The sequence below is a fragment of the Megascapheus bottae genome, chromosome 18, assembly GCF_031878675.1.
Source record: "Megascapheus bottae isolate mThoBot1 chromosome 18, mThoBot2.hap1, whole genome shotgun sequence".
Lineage (NCBI taxonomy): Eukaryota > Metazoa > Chordata > Mammalia > Rodentia > Geomyidae > Megascapheus > Megascapheus bottae.
Genome location: NC_143526.1, coordinates 40,118,380 through 40,137,188, shown reverse-complemented (window position 1 = coordinate 40,137,188; position 18,809 = coordinate 40,118,380). Strand labels below are relative to the sequence as shown.

At 44.8% G+C, this 18,809-nt stretch overlaps 1 protein-coding gene across 3 annotated transcripts in view; it reads right to left on the bottom strand.

Moving 5' to 3' along the window:
* Positions 1–18,809, bottom strand: part of Arfgef2 (ARF guanine nucleotide exchange factor 2) — a 73,182-nt gene that overhangs the window by 2,662 nt on the left and 51,711 nt on the right. For 2 of the 3 annotated variants that reach the window (XM_090352495.1, XM_090352496.1), the window contains exons 27-37: positions 15,431–15,603; positions 14,535–14,695; positions 12,559–12,689; positions 12,321–12,450; positions 9,567–9,702; positions 8,487–8,625; positions 8,313–8,367; positions 5,780–5,894; positions 3,027–3,157; positions 2,527–2,695; positions 796–934 (exon numbers count right to left, since the gene is read on the bottom strand). In XM_090352495.1, the coding sequence (XP_090208621.1) occupies positions 796–934; positions 2,527–2,695; positions 3,027–3,157; positions 5,780–5,894; positions 8,313–8,367; positions 8,487–8,625; positions 9,567–9,702; positions 12,321–12,450; positions 12,559–12,689; positions 14,535–14,695; positions 15,431–15,603 (1,479 nt within the window). Of the gene's footprint in view, positions 1–622; positions 935–2,526; positions 2,696–3,026; positions 3,158–5,779; positions 5,895–8,312; positions 8,368–8,486; positions 8,626–9,566; positions 9,703–12,320; positions 12,451–12,558; positions 12,690–14,534; positions 14,696–15,430; positions 15,604–18,809 lie in introns of those variants that run through there. The other variant, XM_090352494.1, reaches the window with a different exon arrangement.

Sequence of the window (18,809 nt, the reverse complement as noted above, 5' to 3'; positions counted from 1 at the left end):
CCCTAACCCTGGAGCCACAGCCCCACATCTCAGTTCTCCTGAGTCTGATCAAAGAGATTTTTTAGGTCTGAATATAATCTGCTTTCCAGAAAGAACATGTTACTATATACACTCTCACCAGCTGAGCAAGAGATTTCTGCCTTAGTAAATGGTTGCCAGTATAGCCATGTCACTGGTTTTAAATCTTAACAATGTAAAAGGAGGCTCTGGGACAGGTTTAGCTCAGTGCTCAAGGCCCTGGGTTCTATCCCCAAAATTAAACCAAACACAACATACAACACATGAATTGCGAACAGTGAAAATGTATAAACAATGAAATGTAACTAAAGTAAGCAATGCCCAATGCCCAAGAAGCAGTGGCCAACACCTACTTTTGTGCCAGGGCCTTTCTCACTGGTGCTCACTGTCTCCCCGACTCTGCGTGTTGGCACCACTGAGGCACGTACGTCCTGGTATCCATGTGACTCTAATTCATCCTTCTCAGAAAGAAGGAAGGACAGGCTGTCAGAGCTGACAGCAACCCTGAAGAGGACCTCCTCCCAAGGCCCCCAAGTGCGAGCCAGAGTCAGCAATGGTCTCTAGCCTGCGGACACCGCAGTCAGAGCAGTTTGCCTGTCTGGGATGGGGCCAGAGGAAGTCCTCAGAGAAGCAAGTGAGGCTGTCTTCTCCTCAGGAAGAGAATGGTGGAAGAAGACAGTTTGTGGGGTGTCAGTATTTATCTTCAACTCTTTAATTCACAGTAATGGGATGGACATTGTATGTGACAGACAAAATTGAATGGCAAAGCAATCTTACGTTACAAGTCGCTGCTGGATTTCACCCCAGGAATCCCTGCGGTTCTCATCCACATACATTCGAAACAGGATCCTCAAACAACAGGCCAGGCTGCTGGTTTCTTGTTTGAGAAGATTGGGCTTAGATTTGCCTTTAAAGCCTAGAGATGAGAAGGTCATCAAAGTATTGCCTGCTGCGGGGCTGCGGGGATACCCTGTGCACCCCCTCAGCTGTCTCACAGCTCAGTGCCGTGCTGGAAGTCAGCCTTGCCTCTACAGAGCCACCCTCCGTATGGCTGCCCCATTTCTCCAAGTAGATTGGCTGGCTGGCTGTGAACTCCCTGAGTTTCCTCATCTTTTCCTTTTGGTTGGTTGTGGGGCTTGAACTCTAGGCCTGGGCACTGTCCCTGAGCTTTACAGCCAAGGCCTTTGCTTTACTCCTTGAGCCACAGCACCACTTTCTGTTTTCTGGTGGTTAACTGGAGATGAGAGTCTCATGCTGGAGCTGCTTTTGAACCACGATCCTCAGATCTCAGCCTCCTAGGATTCCAGTTTCATTTTCTTAAACCTTAATAGCTTTGAACAATTCTGCCACATTTCAGCTACCTGATTTCTCCCTCACAAAGCACATGAGAACAGTTTTTAGAACAGTATTAGCTAGCCAGAGCACTATCACAATCAAAATTGTATTAGGAGCAGACATAAGGCTTTGGGATATTTTAAAACCACAGAGAAACATCTTTAGTTGTACTTTAAAATGCACTTAGAGACAATATGAACAAAAATTATGAACAATACTTATGTATGAAGTTCAAAATGCTGAGAATTTCCACATCCTTGAGGAAAAATATTCATAAAAACAAATATCTGGGGCCAGGAGTTTGGCCTAGTGGTTAAAGTGCTTGCCTAGCATGCATGAAGACCCGGGTTCGATTCCTCGGTACCACATACAACAGAAAAAAGCCGGAAGTGGTGCTGAGGCTCAAGTGGTAGAGCTCTAGCCTTGAGAAAGTCCAAGGACAGTGCTCAGGCCCTGAGCTCAAGCCCAGGACTGGCAAAAAAAAACAAAAACAAAAACAAAAAAAAACACAAATATCTGCATATCTTCAGGATTTATGTATTTCTTTTTGGAGCTAGGAAGGAGTGAGAAATTCTAAAGCCTTAGGAGAAGCATGATTGCCTGGTTCTCAATTCTCCATCTTTTCATATCACATTGAACTCTGAATGTCCAATTCCACAACCTGAAAGGTGAAAATTCTCTAACTTCTAATTTGCCTTTCTACCTAACATTTCCTGAGAATCTTCCATCTGCCAGGTGCTTTCCAGGCCCTGGGATGAGTCTGTCTAGCATCAAAGCTGCCCAGAGTTATTCCAAAATACTTGGCCAAGATATGTGGCTAAAGTCTATGTTATCAATACAGCCTTTATTGTGTATGATTGTGTATGTGGAGTCTGTGTATTTCCAAGTATTTGGCTCCAACAATGTATTCTCTTTATTTCACAAATATAGTGGGTTATGTTAAAAATACTCCAGTCTTGAGGGAGGGTGGGAGGAAAATGGGGACCATGTCATGAGAAAGGGTATCAATGTTTGTGAAGTAATACACCTTCTATCTGGTGAATATAATGTAACCCTTCTATTAATCACAATAAAAATTATTTATGAAAAAAAATACCCCAGTCTCCCAGAGGCTTTCATGCTTTGGGATGGAGACCAGCGAGGCCACCAGCCACACTGTCCGCCGCACGTTACCTGCTCTCCATAGGACAGTCCGCTGCTCATAGTTGGAGTTGAAGGCCTTGGAGAACGAATGGGATTCTTGCAAGCAGTCCAGCAGCTTGAAGAGGTGCTGGGAAGACATGTGCTTGTACATGCCCTGGTCCTCTGTCTCAATGTGGATCTCGGCCTCCAGGGTGTCTTGCTGAGGGGAGAGGGAGGAGATTGAAGGCAGACAAGTGGGTGGGCACTGTGGTGGCTGACAGAGGCACATCTTCTCTGGGAAGCTCACTCAGTTCCCCAGTGCCTATGGACATTCCCACTTAAGACTTTGCCCTGAAGCTTGGAGTTTTCCTTTCCGTTCGCTTAGTGGCTATGTCAAGTGACCACTGTTCTGTCCCTGAATGAAAGGCTAGAAAGATCTGAGCAAGTCGGGCTCTGGACAGCACAGCACAGCCTCTGAGCAAGCCTCCTCTGGAAAGGAGATGCCCCACCCTGGCCCAGGCCTGCACTAGGCCCAAGCCTGTGGTCAGTACCTGGGCAGCCACCATGTGCTCCGCATCCTCCTTTTTGCTGGTCGCAGGGTAGAACACGATGTTGTCAATGGTCTGAATGAGTTCCAGCTGGACCACACACTTGATGAGGAGGCTGGCAAACAGTTTCTGATCTATATTAGATGATAAAGATTAACCCTAATAATGACTCAGCCAGTAGTGAGTAAATGCTCAGAGAGCTCCCACCATGAGCTCAAGCTCCAACACGAGGAAGACATCCTGTGGCACTGAGAGCAGTCCGCTTACTGGGAGAAATGTACCCCCACTTTCTTCCAATTAACCACCTTATCAAGGACTGAGGAAGCAGCAGAGCCTCATGGCCTGTTCTCTGGAGGGAACGGGCTGTGTGGCAGTCACTAAACGATGATGCAGCAGGGGCCTTTTTAATGGATCTGGTGACTGCTTTTATTCCTTCAGAAGATAAGGGTAACCCCACTTTTTTCTATTGTGGTAATGCAGAAATGAACTTCACTTGCTGTTAGAGTGGACTGAGAAGACACAATATACTGTGTGACTTTAAAAGGCTGGAAGAACATTCCTTAGACTGCCAGAGTATGTCTGTACCTCAACTCTAGGGCACAATGGCAAATTAGATCATGTGTATAGGCCCCAAACACTCAGATGTGCAACAGTGCTGGTTCAAAGGCTGCTGAAAGGATTACCAGAGACCATGTGAAACACAATACACTGTTTGGCACATGACAAGTGAACCTAGTTTTCAAAATGAGAGGTGTCAGGGGCTGGGAATGTGGCTTAGTGATACGGTGCTTGCTTAGCATGCACCCTGGGCTCGAGTCCTCAGTACCACATAAACAGAAAAAGCCAGAAGTGGCACTGTGATCCAAGTGGTATAGTGCTAGCCTTGAGTAAAGGAAGCTCAAGCAAAAGTGCCCAAGCCTTGAGTTTAACCCTCAGGACTAGCAAAGCAACAGCAAACAAAATGGGAGATGCCAGAGTAACATTAAGAGACAAAATGCAAAAAAACTAACTTGAAACATATCTAGAAGAAGGATTTGTGTATATGCCAGTATTGGAGCTTAAACTCAGGACCTGGGCTTTTTCAATTAAGGTTGATGCTCTATTGCTTGAGCCTCAGCTCCACTTCTGACTTTTGAGCCATTAATTGGAAATAAAAGACTCAGGGGAGGTGGGGGGAGGGGGAGCTGGCTCTGTGGCCTAGTGGTAGAGTGCTTGACTAGCATGTATGAAGCCCTGTTGGATTCTTCTGTGCCACATACATAGAAAAAGCTGGAAGAGGTGCAGTCGCTCAATTGGTAGAGCACTAGCCTTGAGGAAAGCTCAAGGACACTGCTAAGGACCTGAGTTCAAGCCCCAGGACTGACAAAAAAAAAAAAAAAAAGACTCAGGGATTTTTTTTTCCTAGCCTGGGCTGGTTTCAAAGCATGATCTTCATATCTCAGTCTTCTGAGTAGCTAGGATTATGGGCATGAGCTACCAACACCCAGCTCCAGAAAAAGGATTTCTAATGTGCAAGGAGCACTTCAAAACAACAACAAAAAGGGTAAGAAACCACTAGAAAGTGAGCAAAGATTATGAACACAGAAAATATAAGTGGTCTTAAAACATGAGAAGGGGTATCAATGTGTAAGAAGTAACGCACCCACTACTTGATGAATGTAACTGTATCCCCTCTATACCCGAAAATAAAATTAAAAAAGAAAGAAAGAAAATATAAATGGTCTTAAACAGAGGAAACTACTCAATCTCAGTCATCATCATAATAATAAAAAACCTGTAAATTAAGTTACTCAAGAGATCAAATTCACTTGTGTGTGAATATCTGCATATCATGCTACCTCTAATAGACAGCCATTAGAAATACCTCTCACAATGACAAATGTTGATAGCATGGCCCAGCAGTACAGTGCCTTTCTAGCAAGCTCAAAATCATGGGTTCAAACTCCAGTACTACTTACCCCACTCAACATGGCATTTGTTTTTGTTGTTGTTTTATTTTATTTTATTTTTGCAGTACTGGGACATGAACTCAAGGCTTCTCATTTGCTAGACAGGTGCTCTATCACCTGAATCACACCAAAAGCCCTGGCAAATTCTCTTCTTCACCCAATCCATAACTCTATTTCTGGAATTTACTGTATCATATAAACTACTGACATAAGCATTACTTTATGCAAACAGTACTGCTTATAGCAGCAAAAGACCAGCAATGTATATGAAACCATAAACATTACTAAGAGCCCAGTTAAAGACACATGAACACACTTGTTATTAGCATAACAGATGTGGAAATTCACTATGTACTGGTTTTAAATGCACTGTAAAAATGAAAACACAGGGGACCGGGAGTTTGGCCTAATGGTAGAGTGCTTGCCTAGCATGCACGAAGACCTGGGTTCTCTTCCTCGGTACCCCACATACATAGCAAAAAGCCAGAAGTGGTGCTGAGGCTCAAGTGGTAGAATGCTAGCCTTGAGAAAGTCCAAGGACAGTGCTCAGGCCCTGAGCTCAAGCCCAGGACTGGCAAAAAAAAAAAAAAGAAAAGAAAACACATAATACTCCATAACCTATAAAAAGGAGAAGAGAATTTCTATACATGCGTATGTGTGTCAATGTGAACACGTATGCTTGTGGGCACAGGAAGGGAAGAGGGATCTGGGGCTCAGGCACTCAGCTCATTCCATTTACCCTTCAGTGCCTCTGCATCCCCATAAAGTGTTCAATGATGAAGACAAGCAGAAAGAAGAGGGCCTTACTTGCATATGGTCTCCCCTTCCAGCTGTCATCTGTTGGGTTGGAGATCTGGCTCTGGCCTCTCTCCGATGCATTCTTGTCTATGCTGCTTAAAGACTGGCGGTCCAGGTCCACATCCTAAAGGTAAACCAGAGAAAACCATGAAGCTCACTTTTCTTTTGTCCATAGGGAGAGATGTGACTGTTTTAGTACTCATGGCCCACCCAGCTTTAAACTTCATATTTTTCTACTTCGATTCAAGATATTTCTCTCCACTTTATGATATCATGATGAGTATGACAAAGTTATGGGGTTTGTTTTTGTATTTTTTGTCAGTCGTGGGCTTGAACTCCGGGCACAGGCACTGCTCCTGAGCTCTTCATCTCAAGGCTAGTGTTCTACCCTTTGAGCCACAGCACCACTTCCAGTTTTCTGATGGTTAACTGGAGATAATTAGAGTCTCATTGTCTGGCGTGGTGGCTCATGCCTGTAATCCTAGCTACTCAGGAAGCTGAGATCTGAGGATTGAGCTTCAAAGCCAGCTCAGACACTAAAGACCTTGAAACACTTATCTCCAATTAACCACTAGAAAACTGGAAGTAGGGCTGTGGCTCAAGGGCTAGGGTGGTAGCTGTGAGCTAAAGAGCTCAGGGACAACGCCCAGTCCAGGGGTAGAGTGGTAGTATCCTTGAGTTGAAAAGCTCAGGGACAGCGGCCAGGCCCAGAGTTCAAGCCTATGGTTCAAGCCTATGGGCTGGGTCTGGCTTTCAACTGCAATCCTCAAATCCTCAGATCTCAGACTCCTGAATAGTTAGAATTGCAGGCGTGAACCACCAGTGCCTAGAATGACAAAGTTTTCATTGGATCAAATTCAAAATTAAATGAGCAATGTGGTATCTATGTTTTTTGTTTTCTTAGTGGTATTAACTGCGGTTTGAACTCAGGGCCTTGCACTTGCTACATAGATGGTCTACCACTTGAGCTACCCTACCAACTTTTAAGTTATTATGTACTATATGCCTGTTAAAATCTATATGCAAGGGCTGGGATGTAGCTCAGTGGCAAAAGGCTTGCCTAGCAATTTCAATGTCCTGGGTTCCATCCCCAGTGCCAAAAAAGAAAGACAAAAAAAAAAATCTATATGCTAGTCAAATGCTGATGCCATATACCTAAAATCCCAGCTACTCAGGAAGCACAGAACTGAGGATTACACTTGAAGCTAGCCTAGGCAGGAAAGTCTGTGAGACTCTTATCTCCAATAAACTACTCAGAAAAAGCCAAAAGTGGAACTGTAGTTTAAGTGGTAGAGCTCTAGCCTTGAGCAAAAAGTGTCCAAGGACAGTGCCCAGGCCCTAAGTTCAAGCCCTAGGACTAGAAAAAAAAAAATCCATAATCTTAGTTATTTGGGAATATAAGCTACTGTCCAGTAAAACAAAGTTTTCTAAAGTGAGATCTGAATGAGAGCGTCTTATTATTTATCTTGTGGTGCTGTTTTTATTTGATTACTATTTTTTTTTTTTTTGCCAGTCCTGGGGCTTCAACTCAAGGTCTAGGCACTGTCCTTGAGCTTTCTCAAGGCTAGCGCTCTACCACTTGAGCCTCAGTACCATTTCTGGCTTTTTCTGTGTATGTGGTATCAAGAAATTGAACCCAGGGTTTCATGCATGCTAGGCAAGCACAATACCACTAGGCCACACTCTAAGCCTGTTTTTTTTTTTAACTCAGGGTCTTGCAAGATGTGCTGTATCACTGAGGCACACCACAGCCTTAAAATGAGAATTCTTTTTTTTTTTGCCAGTCCTGGGCTTGAGCTCAGGGCCTGAGCACTGTCCTTGGACTTTCTCAAGGCTAGAGCTCTACCACTTGAGCCTCAGCACCACTTCCGGCTTTTTGCTATGTATATGGTACCGAGGAATCGAACCCGGGTCTTCATGCATGCTAGGCAAGCACTTTAACCACTAGGCCAAACTCCCAGCCCCCCGGCTTTTTTTTTCCTATGTATGTGGTGCCAGGAATCGAACCCGGGTATTCATGCATGCTAGGCAAGCACTTTAACCACTAGGCCAAACTCCCGGCCCCTAAAATGAGAATTCTTTATGTGATGTTACAGAAAAAAACCACTACATCTCACAAATGCTATTGTTTTCTTATTTTCATTGTTGCAAACAATCTATTTCTTGGTCAAAATAGATTGAACCACCTTCATTCAAGGTACTATTTCAACAGTGTAACATTAGAATTGACCTTAGAGTCCATGATAATAAGAATTTGTTTAAGAAACAAGAACAGGAAGTGCTTTTCTCAAGGAACAGTGAGAACAGTGGAGAAGTTCTTCAAGGTGTTACGGCGCTGTGTGGGTACACACAGACCTACAGAGCCAGCTGGAAAGCCCGTGTGCTTTTTACTGGGTACTTTCTAAACGATGGTAGCAAACATTGATTTTAGATGTCACCACCTTTCTCACTGACTTCCCATCAGAAAGGGCTAATCACATAGGCTGACTTTAATCTTTTATTGAGTTAGAAGAAGGAAAAGATGACAACAACATCATCCTACCGTATGTTTTTCTAATGATTCGTCCTCTATCCCTGCAGGTCTCCACGTCAGCAACCTTCAGGGAATGAGAGAGGAAGAAAATGTCAACATCCAAAGTCAACGGCTAACAGGTTACCAGGTGAGTAAGGATGCTCCAGACTCAAGAACCAAACCTAACAACTATGATTTACTTACACATGTGGTATAGTGGTTTTGAAAATATCCAACATACAGCTGCATGTTTTGTCCCAGACTTCAGGACTGAATTTCTCTCCGTTGGAGATGACTAAGTTCTCTAAGCAATTGGTACCTGATCGAGCCAACTGTTCATTATCTGCACAAAAAAACATTAGGAGTCATGAAACCAAACTATTATTGTGATGCCTGGAGCCTAAGAGCTCGCTCCACTGTGTGGAGAAGACTGAAGTCAGAGGTCTGTGGGCTTTTAATTAATGAAGCAAGGCTTCAGAGAGAGTAAAAGTTCTACAGTTTAAATATACTAGTAAGAGGAAAATGTCTTAACTAGTTTTATTGCTAGGGATGGAAGGCTGATTTTTTTTTTATTACTTCAAACGGCTGACAAATGAGAAATAGCAAAAAATGGAACTATGTGACCAGTGTTTTTAAAAATTCAGTTTTATGTTACATTTCTAATTTTTGAAATTTATTTTAGAGCAGAGGAATTCTTTGAAAAACTTAAGTTTAACCTAACATAACAGATGAGCATTGATCACACCAAAATACTCACCTGCCACGGTGACACTGTTTCCACTCCAAAGTACTTTTTTTTTTTTTGCCATCCTGGGGCTTGAACTCAGGGCCTGCGCACTCTCCTTGGGCTTTCTCAAGGCTAGCGCTCTACCACTTAAGCCACAAAACCACTTCCAGCTTTTTCTTTTTCTATGTATGTAGTACCGAGGAACTGAACCTAGGTCTTTGTGCATACTAAGCAAGCATTCTACTGCTAGGACAAACTCCTGGCCTCCAAAGGACTTTAGAAAAACATTTTACTATTGAAAACCTCCATCATATACTACTAGAAATAGCATAATTCCCAAAGGCCTATCTTTCAAAATTATAAAAGAACTATATTCCACTGTAAGGAAGTGCTCTACTGAGTCCAGGCCCAGAGTTCAAGCCCCACCAAAAAAAAAAGTGAGCTGAGCAGGAAGTTGTACTGATACATTCACTGTTCCTTCTCTGGCATTACATTATACTTATACACTGACACTGAGTAAGACATGGTGCCCAACACTTAAGAGAATAAATAAATACCTTGTTTAACACACCACTGCAACTGGGCAAACACATCAGAAAGCAACACTTCATTTAAAGCTTCATAAAACTGAGTAAATACATCACAAATAGCATACAGGGCATGATTGCAAGTTGTTGTCATCCACTCTGATTTCTGAAAAAAATGATAAAAAAGTATTTAAAAGGTACTCTCTACAGTGGAATAGATAGTTTTGGTTATTATGAAAACTACTGTGGAAAATTATACATATATTTGTATATATATATATATATATATATGTCTTAAAAATGTTCCCTTTGCTGGGCACTGATGGCTCATACCTATAAGCTACTCAGGAGGCTGAGATCTGACCAATTGTGGTTTGATGCCAGCCGGGGCAGAAAAGTCCATGAGATTCTTATCTCCAATTAACCATCAGAAAACAGCAAGTGGCACTATGGCTCAAAGTGGTAGAGCACTAGCCTTGAGTAAAAAGCTCAGGGATAGTATAAGCTCCGAGTTCAAGCCCCACAACTGACCCCCCCACTCAAAAAAAAATTCCCATAGTAATAGTGGCTCATGTCTGAAATCCTAGCCACTCAGGAGGCTGAGACCTGAAATACAGAGGTTCAAAAACAGGGCAGGCAGAAAAGTTTTTTTTTTAAGATTCCATCTCCAATTAACCAGCAAAATGCCAGACTGGAGGCAGGGCCCAAGTGGTAGTATACCAGTCATGAGCAAGAAAGCTGAGCAAGACACTGAGATCCTAAGTTCAAAATCCCTGGTACTGGCTGGTAACAAATGCAAACAAAACAAAAAACAATCAACCAATCTGGAAACTAAGTGTCAATGTATTATAGGATATCCACACTAAGAATACTCTGTACACATTAAAAATACGGTAGAGGCTGGGAGTTTGGCCTAGTGGTTAAAGTGCTTGCCTAGCATGCATGAAGACCCGGGTTCGATTCCTCGGTACCACATACATAGAAAAAAGCCAAAAATGGTGCTGAGGCTCAAGGGCTAGAGCTCTAGCCTTGAGAAAGTCCAAGGACAGTGCTCCGGCCCTGAGCTCAAGCCCACGACTGGCAAAAAAAAAAAAAAAAAGAAAAAAAGAAAAAAAAAATACGGTAGAAAACACTTTTTTTTTTTTTGTCAGTCCTATGGCTTGAACTCAGGGCCTGGGCACTGTCCTTGTCCTTGGGTTTTCTCAAGGCTAGAGCCACAGCACCACATCTGGCTTTTTCTATGCATGTGGTACCAAGGAATCAAACCTATGTTTTTGTGCATGCTAGGCAAGCACTCTACCACTAGGCCAAATTCCTGGCCCTAGAAAACACTTTTGTGCTAAGAAAGTAGTGTATGTGGGTGTGCCGAGTTCCCATCTTTGTAAAACAAATAGCTAAATAAGCAAAAATGTTAATATACACATCAGTGATGGGGCTAGCAGTGGTTACCTATGGAAGACTGGGACTGTGGATGTCTACATTTTTTATTTTTGCCTAGTTTTGGATTCGTCTGTAATATATATATGTGTGTGTGTGTGTGTGTGTGTGTGTGTGTGTGTGTGTGTGTGTGTGTGTGTGTGTGTGTGTGTGTGTGTTATAAACAGAGGAAAAACTTTATTTTAAAATTAAAGAAAATTGGCTGGGAGTTTGGCCTAGTGGTAGAGTGCTTGCCTAGCATGCACAAACACCCAGATTCGATTCCTCAGTACTGTATACATAGAAAAAAGCTGGAAGTAGTTCTATGGCTCAAGTGATAGAAAGGAAGGAAGGAAGGAAGGATGGAAAGAAGGAAGGAAGGAAAGAAAAGAAAGATTAGAAAATGCTATACTATGACTCTAACTATATTTATACTATATGTTGGGACAGAGAAACTTGCCAAAGCATTAACCTGTTCCTTTTTACTTTTTTTTTTTTTTTTTTTTCGGTCATGGGACTTGAACTCTGGGCCTGGGCACTGTCTCTGAGCTCTTCAGCTCAAGGCTACCGACCCACCCTTGAGCCAAGCCCTACTTCCCGTTTTTTAGAGATTAATTGGTGATCAGAGTCTCACAGACTTTCATGCCATGGCTGGCTTTCTCAGATCTCAGTCTCCTGAGTAGCTAGGATTACACGCTTCAGTTGTTTGTTTGTTTGTTTGTTTTTGGTGGGTCATGGGGCTTGGTGGGTCATGGGGCTTGAATTCTGCCTGGGCGCTGACCCTGAGCTCTTCAGCTCAAGGCTACCACCCTACCCCTGGGCCTGGGTGGTGTTCCAGAGCTCTACAGCTCAAGGCTACTGCCCTACCCTTGAGCCAAGCCCCACTTCCCTGTTCTCTGGAGGTTAGATAGAAGTAAGAGTCTTAGGTCCTTTTGTGTCCAGGCTGGCTTTGAACCTTGATCCTCAGATCTCAGCCTCCTGAGTAGCTAGGATTACGGGTGTGAGCCACCAGCATCTGGCTTCAGTTGGTTCTTAATACTTCTTATCAAGCATAAACTACTTCTACAGTAGAATAAGGGAAGGAATGGTATTCCTGAAATAAGGCCTGGGATTCTCTGGAGTGATTGCTGTAATCGCATTTTACACCATGACAGCCAGTGGGTTCCATTCCCTTGGTGGCCCACAAGTCCATGACAGGGATAGAACAACTAGGCTGAACTGACAGGAACAGGTTCCGAATGCCTGACACAGGGCCAGGAGGGGTGATGGCACAACCACAGGAAAGCCAGCAGGCTTGCCAGCCACCAACCCCACACCGCCACCCCCCAACATACACACAACACAGAGGCAATGCCTAAAGTTTCCTACCTCCGACTGCTGCTCAGGGAGTTTCATATTGTCAAAAATCCGAAAGACGATTCTGAACAGGTCTTGCCACCAGTGCTTCTCAAAGGTGTGGCCATAGCTCTTCATGATCTCAAACATGACGGTGAGTCCTCTGGAAGAAACAGGAGAGAGCGAGCCATGAAGGAAATGGCGGAGGAGAGATGGGGAGAAAAAGACTTGGGGAGCTTGGAACTGTGGCACCATGCTGGGACCCAGTTACCTGGTCCTCACGTCCAGCTTGCACCTATTAATGATGCAGGAGAGCTCAAATAAGATGGGGAACCAGCCTCGGACCCAGACTCTGTCTCCAGGAGCTACATTCATGTCATCACTTGTGTATTCTTGTAGCACCTACAATGGAAGTCACATCTCAGAGCAGACTAAGAGGAGGGAACCAAAAAGGAAGTAGACAAGGACTGAGAACCCCACATACATGTGTCCTTCTCCCCAAATGTTCTCTGCAGCAATCACTATATAGAAACCCACTGAGACAGAGGGACAGTCACCTGTCAGAAGGGCACTAGAGGCGATTCTCTTAAAGGCCTGTGTATTTTTTGGATTAAGCTGAGTGGAGCAAATTAAGAGAGTGGGTGTGGCATATTACCTTAACAAGAGTGCCAAATACCCAGAATAATTCAATGCTTTAGCCTTTGTACTTAACAGTAATAGCAAAGGAACGACCCTTGTTTACTGGGTGATTGTTATGGGCCAGGAATGGTCAAGTGCTTTAGATGGACTGACAGTTCACACAACAATTTTGTGCGGTAGGAAGAAGTGAGATGGTGCTAGTTTACTTAGGCTCTCAGGAGCTAAGCAGGCACACAGCCAGGAGGTGGCAGTCACCTACAATCTGAGTGTGAAGTTCTTACTCTGCCCTAACTGCAACCACAGTGGTAGTAGGATTTTTGTTGTTGATGGTGGTGGTTGTGGGGCTTGACCTCAAGACATGGGTGCTGTTCCTAAGCTCTTTCACTCAAGGGTAGTACTCTACCACTTTAAGCCACAGCACCACTTCCAGTTTGCTGGTGGTTTAACTCATGGTAAGACTCGCTCATGGTCTTTCATGCCCAAGCTGGCTATGAAACATGATCCAATCTCAGCCTCCAGAGTAGCTAGGATTGCAGGCATGAGCCACCAGAACAGCCACTATTATTATTATTATTATTATTATTATTATTATTATTATTACTGGCTGGTGGGGCTTGAACTCTGGGCCTGGGCATTGTCCCTGAGCTCTTCAGCTCAAGGCTACTGTCCTGTCCCTTGAGCCACAGCCCCACTTTAGGTTTTCTAGAGGTTAATTGGAGATAAGAGTCTCATGGTCTTTAGTGTTTAGGCTGGCTTTGAACCGTGATCCTCAGATCTCAGCCTCTTGAGTATCTAGGATTACAAATGTGAGCTACCACGCCCGGCTGGCCACTATTTTTTTTTTTTTAACCAATTCTGGTTATCAGACAATCTGTTGTTTGGTAAACCTTCTGCAAACAGGCTATTAGTGATTTCACAGGTCTGATGTGAAAATTAAATGGTACTATCTATGTCATCAACCCTGGGTCCTCTTTGGCATTACTTTTTGCTTAAGATAGGCATGGTCAGGTGGTCCAGCCTGGCTTCCAACTTGGGATCCTCCAGAGTCAGACTCCCAAGTGCACCACCATGCCTAGCTTAGATGAGCTTGCCCCTGAAACTTCATGTTCTGGGACTATCCTTTAAGCCAAGCAGTTTAGAAAGATTTTTTTTCCCAAGGTGGGGGACAAAAAAAAAAAACCCCAAACACTTTCCAGAGAAAACAAAAAATGATTTTTTCCCCTTTTTATTGAGAACAGAACCAGGACCTTGCACATGCTAAGCTACTACCCCTGAGCTCTATCCCCAGCCCCAAAGGTGATTTTTTAAAAATGCAACTTCTCAGGCATGTTACTTCTTAAAAGGGAGGGTTTTGTTCTTTCACATGAAAGATCCAACTTCTTAAAAAATATTCAAGCTAAAATATTATATTACCTTTACCAAAACCACCTGCAGAAAGCTATGTAAAAGTTCAGAGGAAGAAGGTAAGTCACACACAGAAGCAAGGAAAGGTAGAACCTCACAAGGCAGCACTTGAAGTTAACACACGCCTAACGGTGGGAAGCTCTCCGGCAGGAGGGAGGGAGGGCCTTGCCCGGTGACTCTACTGGCCCCAGGAGAGCAGCATACCCTCGGCCTCTCGGAGACATATCTCCCGCAGAAGCGGATGAGCCGGATGGCCTCCATACTGGTGTCGGGGAAGGCGGCATTGCAGGCAAACTCTGACAGGCACTTCACGGCGTCCTGGAAGGAATCGATAGCTGCCGGGAAGTGGTGCTGGAAAATTGTTGCTGGGGAGACAGAAGGCACAGTCAAGGATTCAGAAGCAAGGTAGAGTGAGAACAGGGATGCTGCCTTGGTGGAAACTCAACAATAGCAGCTCAGCACTTCGGGGCTCAGCACTTTGGCTCTATTCTTTGGTGGGCTTTTCTTATTTGCTCTACTTTCCTGTGCCTCAGTTTCCTCTTTGGAAGAATGAGGACAGTAATGACGTGCTTGGGTCTTGTTAGTCGTGGTGCACAGACAATGACTCTGGGCAGCACAGGTTCCTCAGTGTGGTGACTATTTTTACCAACTGGGAAACATGTGACCTTGTCTCGAGAGGATGCTTGCCCTCAGTGACTGCAGACATGGCAGCCTGACCTCACAGCCAGCAGCGCTACAAGTGAGGCCCACAGGAAGCTCATCCAGTGTCTATCCACAGCCTTTGTGTGCCAGGGGCACTACATGGAAAGATGGCAGGGAGGGGTCTGCTTATGAGCTGCAGTGAGGTAGAGCAGCCATGCGGCAGGTGCCCCTGTGGTTTGTTTTCTGCTGTGTGTGCATGCCCTGGCAGTTGATCACTGCAGCAGCACAGCACCTCGGCACCATGCTGTTGACCACGGTTAGGCACACCCATTAGTGAAGGGGTGTGCTGACTGCATCTCCTCCATGGAGCCAAGAACTGGAATACTCCCTACACGTCACCGCCCCACAGCAGAACCCAATGGGGCCATAGTAAAGAAGCGCTCCCTTGCTAGGCTTACACACGATGTGGCCTGTGGTCTGGAAGGCCAGCTCCACGATGTTCCCATCATGGTCGGAGGCTGCCTGGTGGAACACAGCAAAGATGTTCTTCCAGCCCGAGCGGATGTTGGCCGCCTGGGAGCTCACCATCTGGGCAATGCAGCGGATCACCATGTCCCGGATGGTGGGAGACCTGAGGAGGGATGCACAGTCACATCCTCTGCACTGGGTGTGAGGAGACACAGGGAGCTCCTCCCTCAGAGCAGCGGCGAAGAGGAAAAGGCTGTCTTCTAATGCACATGGGGCTCTATGTTCAGCCTCTGCCCCTTTCCTTATTTTTTTTTTTTCTTTTCTTGGTTGTGGGGCTTGAACTCAGAGCCTGGGCACTGTCCCCAAGCTCTTTTGGCTCAAGGCTAGCCACACTTCCACTTGCAAGTTTTTGGTGGTTAATTGGGGATAAGAGTCTCATGGTGACTTTCCTGCCTGGTTCGGCTTTGAATCTTGATCCTTAGATCTCAGACTCCTGAGCAGCTAGGATTACAGGTGTGAGCTACCAGTGCCCAGCTGCCCTTTTCTCCTTCTCACTCTGAGTCTCTTGTGTTATCTTGGGTTGAGCCACATTGTGTAACCATCAAACAGTCAAGGATGAAAAATGACCATGTGTTTGACAGAATCAAAGAATGGGCAGAGTCTAGGTCCACAAAAATTGGGGCTATGGAGTCAAATCCAGGCTGGGCTGCCCATGTCTGAATTATGAAGTGCACAGGTGAGGCTGAAGCCATGGTTTGTCATTATTCAATTAATACACCTGCAATCCTACCATTCAGAGACTATTGTTAGTTAATTCCTTTGGGGCAGAATATACATATACATATACATATACATATACATATACATGAGATGAATATACTCAAAGGTTGGAATGCACATACATAATTTAAAATGCAATGTTTTAAATTTATTGTCCCCAACAATACCTCAAGACAGCAATAGTGATACTTTCTGAAACAACAGCAAGATTCAAATCAGTTTAATTATTATCTGAAGCAGAAACCCTAGGACACACACAGTTATAGGGAAACTACCTACTCAGAGAGAGAAGGAATGCTACAAGCTCCTGTTGCTTCTAGTACTATGTGTGACTAAAAGTCATAGAGTTGGGATGATGTAGGCTATGTCATCATAGGAATAGCCATTTAGAGGTGGCAAGGAGATGGTTGCAGCTAAGTCAGAAGCCAGCTGAAAGTTCATGCAGTAAATATGGACCCTGCAGATCATGGAGTAGTTCCTGCCTGAGTAGCTTTAATACGGGATAAAATGGGATTCTAGTTGTCTTCCCAACTAGGATAGTGCAACCTATTGGGCAGAAGCCACATGCAAAGTATGTGTTTTAGGGGCCAGGAGTTTGGCCTAGTGGTAGACTGCTTGCCTAGCATGCACAAGGACCCGGGTTCAATTCCTTGGTTATCACATACATAAAAAAAGCTGGAAGTGGTGCTGTGGCTCAAGTGGTAGAGGTCTAGCCTTGAGGAAATCCCAAGGGCAGTACTTAGGCCCTGAGTTCAAGCCAAGATTAGCAAAAAAAAAAAAAAAAAAAAAAAAAAGTATTCAATGTTCAAAAAATAAGATCTTTTTTTTTAATTTTTTTTTTTTTTTTTGCCAATCCTGGGCTTGCATTCAGGGCCTGAGCACTGTCCTTGGACTTTCTCAACGCTAGAGCTCTACCACTTGAGCCTCAGCACCACTTCCAGCTTTTTATTTCTACGTATGTGGTACTGAGGAATTGAACCCGGCTCTTCATGCATGCACTCTACCACTAGGCTAAACTCCCAGTCCCTAAAAAAAATTTTTAAATAATAATAATAAAAAAAGCATGTGTTCTACTACTGAGCTACAGCCCAGCCCTTCAACTACTTTTTTGTTTGTTTGTTTGCCAGTCCAGGACTGGCAAACAAACAAACAAAAAAATTATGTGACACGTGTTTTGTTGTTGTTAGCCATGAGGCTTGAACTCAAGGCCTAGGAATTGAGCCACAGCTCTACTTGAGGTCTTCTGGTGGCTAATTAGAAATAAGTCTCACAGACTTTCCTACTTGTTTTGGCTTCGAACCACGTTCCTCAAATATCAGCCTCTGTGTGCAGCTAGGATTACAAGTGGGAGTCACCAGCGCCTGGTTGTAAAACATGTTTAATTATTTATTTCTTATTTTTGGTGGTCCTGGGGTTTACTAGGCAGATGTTCTACTACTTGAGCCGCTTCCCCAGCCCGACTGTGTTGTCAATGAACTCCTTCAGAAAGTGGTAGAAGTGTGACATTACTAAACCAGTAAGTTCTTGATTTATCCCCAAATGCTTCTGAAGATGCTACAGCAAGTTCCGGTCAACAACCTCAAATGCTAGGCAGGTGCTGCCAGGGTGGGCAGTGAGGTATAGGCAGTGCGCTGCAGGGCCAAGGCGCACTGCAGGGCCACAGGCTGCCTTGGTCTCTTCAGACTACCTCAAAGTAGTGTAGTACACTTTGTGCATGGGCTAAGGGTACAAGGGGGACCAGACTGGGAATGGGCTTAATATTAGTCGTGTGTGTGTGTGTGTGTGTGTGTGTGTGTGTGTGTGTGTGTGTTTAAGGGGAGGGAAAAGGAGGAAGAGGAAGGAAAAAGGAGAAGGGGAATGGAGGGACAGAGAGAGGGGGAGGGGAGCAAGCAGGGGAGGGAGAGGGGAAGGGGAAGGGGAAGGGAGAGGGGAAAGGAGAGGCAGAGGGGAAGGGAGAGGGGGAAGGAGGGGGGAGGGGAAAGAGGATGGGGAGGGGGAGAGTCAACAGGAGAAAGCCATGCCAGGGAAACATTTCTGCTGCCCCCACCTGGCAGGAGCTTCTCTCAGCTTCAGAAAGTACAGGGTCTGATCTAACCTGGCTACTGCCTCCCCATTCCAAACCTGAGCGTTGACAAGGGCCTCCTAAGTCATCCTGCTGCGTCTCATTCCCATGGCCAGTTCCATATCTCTGCCTAAAATCTACCTCTTACAGAGAGCAAGCTGAAGTTCTCACATGGCTGACAAATAATTCTGCATGGCCGAGGGGCCTGCTTCCCTTAGAAGGGGCTTCAGTACATGGCTCACCATTCCAGCACACCAGACTCAGCAGCTCCTTAACTGCTCCAATAAGCCCTTCTCGTGCCTTGCTCTTGCTTGTCCCCCATCCTTAACACAGCTTGCTCCTCCCTTCTTCCCAGCGTTCCGGAACATGGCCGAGGGCTGGTTAAAGAAGGGATTCCCAGCACTGCTGATCTCAGCACTTGTCTCCACCAATTGCCAACAGTAATTTGGTTTTTCATGTGTGTGTGTGCGCGCATGTGTGCACGCACATACCCCAGGGCTGGTGCTTAGACTTGTGGCCTATGTGCT